We start from the raw sequence: 10645 nt of genomic DNA on the forward strand, positions 1-10645 counted from the left end.
ATTTCCAAAAATGTGCAATTGCCAGCAACATGACATCAGTCCACATTAAGAAAACACTCTTAAATTCTCATACCTAATATTTCAATAGGCTCCACAATAGCTTTGAGAAGGCTTTATTTTTCTCTTTGCATTGCTTTGTCTTGCCTAAGAAATGACTAAGAAGGGTTCCAAGTCATCCACAATAGATCAAGCAATCAGAGGACCTAGACTATTTGAAGAGAGTAATACAAACAGCAGTAAGCACATTAACTTTAATTCTTTGATATTTTTCTTGTACTCTCCTGAGTTGTGGCAAACTAGTTCAATCTGCAGGTGTTAAAGGAGATTAGAATAAACAGTAGGATGAACTCTTGAAAGCCAGGCAGGAGTATTCGTGGTAAAGCCCCGAGCTTTTAACACACACGGGGCCTTTCTAGAGACTAATCATGTACTAAATATGTTCTCTTCCAGCAGGACAAAGAAGTCTAAATACACTTTACAAGCGTAATATTGTCGTTTTGCAGAAGACTTGTAGGGAATCATTGCAGGTTGTGTTTGGATCAGCAAAAATCCACTATTTGGCAATGCTGAAAAATGAACACAAGAAAATTGTAATTACACAACAGCATTAATGTCAATACACTAAGTATTAGGTACTCACACTGTGATATCCTTGTAGCGGTCCAAAGCCTCCTGAGCTACCACCTCAGGGAATTTAGGGTCATTCCAGGGGATGTCACCTGGTACGTTTAACTTCATAGGTGGGGATTCGAAAATTTTGACGGACACCTTGGTGTCTGGGTGCTCGGCATCCTTTCCGGGCTTTGCCACTGGTTCCCTGGTGACCACCTATAATGAATAAATAAATAAAAATTGGGACAAGCTGGATTTTTACAAGCATTCCAGTTTTCTAAAATCTTAGATAATCTGCTAACCTGCATGTATAACTTGATTGGGGAAAAATGATTTGAAAATAACCTGACCTTGCAGGGTAGTAATTGGAAATAGAGTGATGCTGTATGTGTACCGTCTCTATTTTGAAGAACTCATCCTTGGTGTTGGTGTTGTTTGCCAAAGACGATACCCATCCAAACTGCCTGTTGAACAGATCCATGACAGAGGATGTGTTGAACATTTGCTCCTCGAAACGCTTTAGGAGAGCGTTGTAGTGCTGTGTGAAACGCTCAGCTATGGCCAGAGCTCTTTCCAGTTCTTCCTTCAGGGGGCCTTCCAGTGGCTTCTTTCCAGAACAATCTAAAAACAAGTCCAATTAGGATCAATATGGTAATGTTTCTATTAATTATCAGTAAAAGAGGTGTTTTCGAATCAATGCTCTGTCTTCTTCCAGATCTACTACCCAACAGCATTTCTCCCACAGTCACCATTTACAAAGTTAGTGAGGGATACTAAACATAACAAGTGGAACCTATTTTTACCCAGTAGTTATTCACTGATTTATTTGTGTTTGCTTGAACCTGCTCATGCAAGAATTAGTCTTTTTTTGGACAACTATTTGCTGTTTTTTCTTAGTTTGGCTTATTATGTTGTCTTTTAGGTTATTTTTGAGGTTATCTGAAAAACTGTTATGTTAACTGCTGCCTATTTAGCCATTTTTTTAATCCATTTTGTTATTGTTACTTAAACATTCTGTATTTGGTTTCTAATCTTTTTACCTAGGACAGCATTGTCAATACCACTAAGTGGATGAATAAAGGTTGAAAAGATGTATTTTTAAACAAATTTGCCTTTTACTATGTACTTACCAATATGTTCAATTTCTTTGCACTTTTGACACTCATCGCGGAATTTGAGGCAGCCAGCTGAATTACGGCGAATCTCCCTGCAGGTCATGCTGCCGTCTCCAAAAGGTTTGGTGACGACCACGTCCTCATTCATGCTGCCATCTGTGAACGCATGCAATACACTGTAAGACTGTTCTTAATTTTAAGATAAGAAGGCATAAAATTCACAAAAGATGCATATAACTGTAGTTCACATGCATTTCCCTGCTAATCTTCCCATTTGAGAGTTTCCATAAACATCCTTTCCAACCATGGCATCATTGTTCAAACACGTACCCTCATTAGTGGGGGCCTCTGTGTCAAGGTCCATCATGGAACCAAAGGAGCCGAAGGGGTTCCTGTGCATGTTCATCATGTTGGAGAACAAACCCTGGAAGCTGGGGAAAGGGTCGTTGAAGAGCGAGTGGATGCTTCTTCGCCAGCGAGAGGGGAAAAAATTGGGAAGACCAAATATAGGTGGGTTGTAGTGTACATGATCAGCCACCTAAAAATCAAAAGACTTGGAATTAATATACACAAAGTAGTTTTTCCCCAAATACATTTTTAAATCAAGCTTAACATAACACCAAGTGTAATGTTTTGGGCCAAAACTTCACTTTACCTTCATACTGTCCGAAAATATGCCATCTACTCCGTCAGCCATCACCGAGTATTTGTCTTCCAAGTCTGTGAACTCTTTGTTCTGACGCTGTCCTTCTTGCTCCAGGGTGTCAATCCTCTCTCCATTGATCCAAAGGGAGAAAGGGGACGTTCGGTTCAGCAGGCCCTCTAACTATAGTAAAAAAGAGACTGTTTGTTATGGTACAGTGAAATTACATACTGTACCTTGCACTGGCAGTTCAAGTTTGATGAACAACCTCAATCAGTCCATTCCTACGCTTCTTATCTTGGCAAAATTTGGGGAGTTGAGTTTATTCTAGCTGGCAAAGGATGAAGTAGACTCTGTACTTTTTGTTGGTCGATCACGGGGTAAATACCGAGAAGGAGACATTCACATTTACAAATGGTGTGAGCAAACTACTACACTGTTAGTGAATCACTATTGACACATTTTCATTGATACAGTGTCCATTTGAGTATATGCAAACAAATAAATAACTACTAATACAATACTTTAGGTTTGTTCTGTGAGGGGATGCCACAATGAATCAACCTTTTCTCTTTTACATCGTCATTCTTTACACTTGCGACTTTCATGCACTTTTTTCTCAAAACCCGGCAGGACGCCTTATTATCCAATGCGCCATATATGTATTTAGATCAATAGTTGTTTAATTATTGAATAAAATTCCCTTTAGGCCGGCTCTATCTAGTTGATGTATAACATAACCCCTAACCACTACTACTGTTATTATACTACTGCTACTCCATCTACTGGTTCTATAACACAACCCACTACTACTACTACTGTTATTATACTACTGCTACTCCATCTACTGGTTCTATAACACAACCCACTACTACTACTACTACTACTACTACTACTACTACTACTACTACTACTACTACTACTACTACTACTACTACTACTACTATTACTACTACTACTACTACTACTACTACTACTACTACTACTACTACTACTACTACTACTACTACTACTACTACTACTACTACTACTACTACTACTACTACTACTACTACTACTACTACTACAGCTCCATCTACTGGATCTATTACAAAACGCCTACTATTACTACTACTAAAACAGCTCCATCTATTGGATATATAACAAAATGCCTACTATTACTACTACTACTACTGACAGGTTCATCTAGTGGATGTTTAACACACACCCTACTATTAGTACTACTACAATTATAGTTCCATCTAGTGGATGTATAACACAAGCTCCTACTACTACCACCACTACCACTACTGCGTTTAATAATCGGGTGTGCCTATATATGAAACTAATTTTAAGATAGGCCATTCATTGAATGTGCTGCTCATAATGCAGAAAATAGGGTAACTCCATTAGTACACTAATAATGTAATGTTTTACCTGGCGGCCAACCATTCCAGATCCACTGCTACAAGTGCGGGAGTAGTACTTGACGCAGGTTTTCTTCAGACATGGTTTACATTCCTCCCACAGGGCCTTCATAGTCTCGTTACAGACCTCCTCCTGCTCCTCCAGCTTGGCCTCCATCTCTTGAGCAGCCAGCATGGCCTCCTGAAAAAACACAATAACGTGCAAAATAGCTATTTTGCCAACTATAGCACTCTCTTTTTGGGAAGCTACCCTGTTTTTACTGTGGAAAAACTTTATTATGTGTTTGTTTGGAAATGCCAAAATTGTCAAAAAGTATTGCCATTTTGTTGCACAATAATGGGAGGGGAGAAGCTTCTAATGACCTGGCCAAAAGCCTTTGCTGGTATATTAGTGGTGCTTTTGCATACTTGTGGCATCTTGATATAATTACTGTATTAAAATTTCTGATGGGAGTGTCATTTACCCGCATATTTTTGCGATCGTGGGTGGATTACTGTAAGACTAAATGAAGTCACAGTCTCACTTTTTTTTCCTTAAAAATGATTCTGAGTGATTATCCTCTAAGTATGAGTCATTTTGTCAAAAAGTTAGCAAACTCTAGTGCACCTCTTTCTTCTGCTTGGTTTTCTCCAGCTCATCCAAAACCTTCTTGTGGTCTTCTGAAGATTTCTGCATCATATTCTTCATCTCCTTGACTCCATTGATGGCATTCTCAATCTGTACATTTAGATACTTCTCTCCCTCAAGTGAGATCTCTGCGGAAAAAAACATATACTTATGGTTTCCCATAAGTATTACATGCAATCGAAGGATCTTACGCTTAAGATTTTCGATGGTGGGAGGAAGAATGCAATTAGCTGAGGCCAGAAAAAGTGCCACTACAACCAGCTGCTTGGACACCTTCTTCATCTTCATCATCATCATTAATAACATCCTCTCTGACTACGGGCCAGCAGGTGTCGATGAGAAATGCCTGTGTAAGAAAACATGGAACTGATTATTATGGTTGTGAATTTGGTGCAATAGTACACTTGAATAAAAAACAAAATTAAATCATATGTGAAAAGATACATTTGGCGCAAAAATCACCTGTGGTTGGAAGAAAAGAAATGTTGTTATTGTAGAATGACCAACTTGCAGTTGTACAAAAGAGGGTTTAAATTGTAGCATAAATGAGTTGCATTTGTCCAAAAAAAAAATCTGTTTGTAGGAATTGTAAATTGGCTGATAGACTAATTAAAGTCAATTTGTATCAACACCAGCGATGGCAGTCCAAATTTGGTTTGAGGTTCATTGGAGAATGAATACGTACATTTGTGATGATTGTGGACAAATTCTACAATTAAAATTGACTTTTTTTCAACAGATGTGTTACTTTTGCTCTAACTATAAGTTAATTTTGCACGAAACCGACCTCGACAATAATGCTGCATCACAAAAAACTGTTCCCCCACATGCCCTAATACTGCCGTTTATTTCCTTAAATGGTGTTACAATATTAATGTTATTTCAAGAACCAAATTCACAAAGTTGGCACGTAATTTGCTTTATCCTTGAAATCTTCAGTGTCATATACCACATGACCTGGATTGCATACAGCTTTGATAAGAGTTCAACTAAAACCAACTAAATATGCTGCCTGATCACAGCACATAGCATATTTGAACATTGGGGTGTAAAAATTAGACAACCAAAGAAAACCTTTTACTCAAATAAATACTTCACCAAAAATAGAAATTACAGCATTTTACACTTTCTCATTCATACATTTTCTAAACTCTATGTTGCAGTGCTGGTGACACATCCCAGCTAACTTGCATAATCATCAGTGTGTGTGTGTGTGTGTGAATGTGTGTATGTGTGTGTGTGTGTGTGTGTGTGTGTGTGAATGTGTGAATGTGTGTGTGTGTGTGAATGTGTGTATGTGTGTGTGTGTGTGTGTGTGTGTGTGTGTGTGTGTGTGTGAATGAATGTGACCACACCACCAGGACATCTCATGCGCACACTGACCTTAGATCAGTGTTTTGTGTGACTTTCACCAAGTGTGACTTTCTGCTTGATGTTATGCAACAACAACTGCAGGCCCCTTCTCTGTTTACCCATTTTTGCTGACGTCCCATTGGTCTGCTCTGCTGACCCTTTATTTCCCTTCTTCAAACTCATTTGACCTTTTACTAAAGAGACACCCTGAAGTGGACACAGTGTATTTTATCTTCCTGTCAACTAGGCTCTGTCTGACTAACCAAATGAACGAACAATGCGACGAGGTGAGGATGAGAGGAGGATGGAAAACATCTGTGAGGAATAATGCGAAATAAACATAGCAATAATTGAAAAACCGTGAATTAGGATCACCCATATTATTAATACCATACTACATGGACTGTACTTTTTTTTCACTTAAACATGCATTTTTAACAACAAACTGGCAGTTTCATGTTTTTTGTTCATCTGTTGGCAGTGACACAATGATTGAGTTTAAGTTTGAGTTTGATTTATTTAATAAAGTTAGCATTAAGCATGTGCGTCGATATTTGAGCATGGCAGAATATTTGTGCCCCCTTCGTATCTGTTGTGAAAGAAAATATTTCTGTCTTCATGATTACGCACAGAGTAGAAAATGAATTTAGTTGTCCCAATTTAGCCCGACACTTCATTACTGCATGTCTGTTGGTTAGTTTACAGTTCGTAAACATGGAAGGACTGCTTCCCGTTAGGCTCTTTTAATGAGGTAAAAATCATCCAGGCCGGGTGAGCTTACGAGTGCATAGAAGCGGGTGAAGGGGGAGCACGGGGGTGAGTAATGCTAACAAAAGTGTGGGAGAGTTAAACAGAGTTGCTTGACAAAGAGAAAAAGGGAATGATTCACAATTGCGAGGCAGAGCCACAGGATATAAAATAAAGGATGCGTTCAGGAACAGTGGTTACACAATTTACGGACTGCAAACACACTAATGTAGAAATGGGACAGCTTTGTAAAGTGACCCAAAATTGGGAGCAAACTGAAATAAATACCTCTCTATCTGCGTGATATATAACTTGAAGATCTTATACAAGTATGTGCTCATAAACATCTCTGTGTGGAATTTTGTGTTATGTGGAAAATGTTCTCTTTGTGCTTGTGTTCTCTGTGTTTTTTGCTTTTTGCCCGGTTCAAAAAGCATATTTTGTCAGGAATCAAAATTAATGTTCATCTGCAGAAACGTTTTATGAGACACAATACAAGAATCGCATTAAAAATAGCAGAGTTAAACTTTGATTGATACTTTGGGAGAGATATTGTTTCAAAACTGTCCTAAATTTTGTATTTTGAAGTGCTTCACTTGAGTTATTAATTGTAATTGTTAACAGTAATTATTATCTAACCATCCAATATTACAATTATTAAAATTATTTATAAGTAAAAGGATAATAACATTACATAGACAAGTTCTCTTTTGCAAATTCTTGATTCAGACCCTTTTAAATGAACTTACTTTTATTAGTTAAATTTGAAAAATACAAAAATTCACCCTCCCCTCTTTTTTAATTCAGCTCACAAATTTAATGCAGGTGCCCTCCTTTCACATCCCAGTGGGTTTTTGCATAAAAAATGACTCACTTAACATGACACCAAAAGTCTTACCATCCACTAGCACAGCCACCTATAATAAAATATTAATAAAAGGTACATAAGATATATAATGAAATGGAGTATTAGTAGATTTCATCTACTTTAATCCACTTCTTATCTGGAGATGGAGGTCACGTCCATGAGTAAGCAAAACAATCGGGTCTATTCAACCATCAGCCTCAGAATTCTACATCATTCAATAATCATGTATTTTTTAAAACTAGCTCTAACCTCATTTAAAAAACACACACAAAATCAAGTCATAATAGTCTTAACCAAATGCAGCTTTAAGAAACACTACAGATGGTTGTGCAGAATCCCATAATTATAATGATGGAGAATAATAGTAAAAATGTTCAAACACAACTAACTAGTGTTTACTCTACAAGAAGTGTTTGTTACTCAAATTAAAATGTTCTGTGACTCACCTTGAAGTGCGTCCTTGGGGTTCAGGATGCCTGAACTGTTTTGCATCACCCTGCACTCTTATTTATACAGCATCAGATATCTGGGACAAGTTGACACGTGACTCGCCAGACCGGCCTTTTTTTGCAGTGCCCTTTCAAAGAAGGATTTTCCGGCCATACTTTCAAAATAAAGCGTGGTTACAGTATGCTGCATTATTAATATAAGAAGTTAAGTTAAAAAATGAAATCTTGATAAGGGGCACAGGTACCATACTTAAAAGCTAACAATCAAATATAATATTGAATCTTTATCATTTATATGTAAATGATCAACGTGCGGCCTGGAGGATTGAGTGGTTGGAACATCGGCCTCACAGCTCTGGGGTCCTGGGTTCAAATCCAGGTCAGTCCACCGATGTGGAGTTTGCATGTTCTCCCCACGCATGGGCTTGTGTGGGTTTTCTCCAGGCACTCTGGTTTCCTCCCACATTCCAAAGACTTGCATCGTAGGCTGATTGGACACACTAAATTGCCCCTAGGTATGAGTGTGCGCATGAATGGTTGTTTGTCTCATTGTGCCCTGCGATTGGCTGGCCACCAATTCAGGGTGTCCCCAGCCTCTGGCCCGGGATAGTCTACAGCACCCTCCGCAACCCTAGTGAGGGTAAAGCGGTTCAGAAAATGAACGAATGATCATTTCCATGCATTCATTCTAATTTGGTTGATGGATGTACACTGGATTCTTTCTGATACAAAATACACACTGGAACTTATTTATTTTTTTCCTTAACAGTATATCCATTTCTTATTCGGTTTACTTTAAAAACGGTATTATTTTTTTGTTTCAAGATTCAAAACACATTTCTTAAATACATAATTGAATGTAAAAAATACATTTATATAACTGAATGAAATGTGCTATTTTCTTTTTGAAATTCAAGTTTCAATGAATTTCAATGTAGTAATTAGAACTGTTCATTCGTTCATTCATCTTCCATACCGCACATTCGCGTAAAGGTTGCGGGGGGTGTCGGACCCTATCCCAGCTGACCTTGGGCGAAAGGCATACTACACCCTAGACTAAAAACGACCATTCACACTCATAATCATACCGCCACTAGCAGGAATCGAGCCCAGGCCTGCCCGCATGGAAGTCAGACAAGTGAACCATTACCCCATCAGGCGGCCTTTAATAACACCTAATTTATCATAATCATTTGATCATTTAACAGATTTTTTTTTACTGGTTATCACTATATATTTTTTGTAGGATAACACATTTTCCTATTTTTAATAGCCCTTGTGGTTTTGAACATCAATTGCTTTTCAATATTTATTTTGAAAACCAAAATAGAATTTCCTATTGTTCGTGAGTCTACTTTACGTGATGAGATTTATTTCCAGAAATGTCGTAATTTACTGGCAGCTGAAGAGAGAAGTAGGCACAAACATTGGATTCATGATGATGATGATGATGATGACTCAACATTTAATAATGCAACCAGCTTGTTTCTCTTAAATGTTACAGTAAAAAATAACAAACCACAATCATTTCTAGAGGAATACACCCTCAATGGAAGAGTAAATGTCACAGGCATATTCTAAAAATGATAATTCAATGCAAGAAGTTGCATGCACAGGAAATCATGAAGGGTATGACATGTTTAAATGTAATTAAAATGTATTTGCAATTTGCAAATGACGAATGGAAGCAATTTTGTAGTATCATAGTACAAATTGTTTCCTTTTGTCATACTGTATGACAAATCCGGGTCACGTCCACCTGTGTGGAGTTTGTATGTTCTCCCCGGGCCTGCGTGGGTTTCCTCAGGGTATTCCGGTTTCCTCCCACATTCCAAAAACATGCATGGTAGGCTGATTGGACACTCTAAATTGCCCCTAGGTATGAGTGGAAATGTGCATGGTTGTCCGTCTCCTTGTGCCCTGCCTCCAGCCTGGAATCAGCTGGGATAGGCTCCAGCACCCCCCGCGACCCTAATGAGGATAAAGCAGTTCAGAAAATGAGATGTGATGAGATACTGTATGACCTTTTAGTCAATAAATCGAGAAATAGAGAAGTTTTAGTAAACACAATTGCAGTTGTATCTGTGAAACTATGTAACAAAATAGAAATACAAATACAAAAATGGCAGCATGTGTCATGGTCCAGTAAATTCCACCTACAAACCAGATTTTAAACTTGTTATTGCATTTGCAGAACTTCCACCTAAAAAAAACTTACCAGGGACGTTATTCGCAAATGAGGCAGTAGATGGTAGCATTTTCCAGTTCTTACAGCGTTTGGCAATGCATAGGCCTGAAAATTCACAATTAAATCTATAAATTCACGTTAAACATCAGAAAAGGAAAGTGGTGACGTTCAGGGTTCTACTACCAGTTCAGCCCTCCTGTGGAGCGTTCTTGTTATGTCCTCATATTTTACAGTGGCATACAAAGATCATTAAAAAAGCTTTGCTCCTTATTACTCTGTATTGTACTGCATTTATGTAATCTTGAGACTCACATTTTCCATAATGTGAATTTGAGATTTCCCTCAGTATATATAGTACAAAATGCATGATGAACAATGTTCACAACTTTTGCAGCAGTAAAAGTAAAAAAATGGATGAATATATCTTAAGTTAGTATTTTTTTTGGAATACTTAACATCTTAATTTCTGAAGTAGGACAAAAGGCAACTTCAATACACGCAGTCTTTTACAACGACATACATGTGTGCCTTTAATGGCTCGAGTTTGAAGTGCCATAGAAGCTTAAACACATCTGGAGTTTGCATTTGTTGGTGTCAATGGCTTACTAGCCATAGATCCAGTGTGACTAAACTGAA

The 10645-nt window shown here is 37.9% G+C and overlaps 1 protein-coding gene across 1 annotated transcript; it reads right to left on the reverse strand.

Annotated features, from left to right (window-relative positions):
- Positions 1-97: 97 nt before the first annotated feature.
- Positions 98-7934, reverse strand: clu (clusterin). The gene is made up of 10 exons (XM_077587740.1): positions 7819-7934; positions 4596-4750; positions 4384-4532; positions 3787-3957; positions 2383-2553; positions 2058-2265; positions 1743-1883; positions 1007-1233; positions 641-828; positions 98-566 (listed from the first exon to the last, which is right to left on the reverse strand). The coding sequence occupies exons 2-10, from the start codon at positions 4708-4710 to the stop codon at positions 554-556; spliced, it is 1383 nt and encodes a 460-aa protein (XP_077443866.1). The 5' UTR covers positions 4711-4750; positions 7819-7934; the 3' UTR covers positions 98-553.
- Positions 7935-10645: the final 2711 nt, after the last annotated feature.

This window comes from Stigmatopora argus, chromosome 19 (assembly GCF_051989625.1).
Source record: "Stigmatopora argus isolate UIUO_Sarg chromosome 19, RoL_Sarg_1.0, whole genome shotgun sequence".
NCBI classification, from domain to species: Eukaryota; Metazoa; Chordata; class Actinopteri; order Syngnathiformes; family Syngnathidae; genus Stigmatopora; species Stigmatopora argus.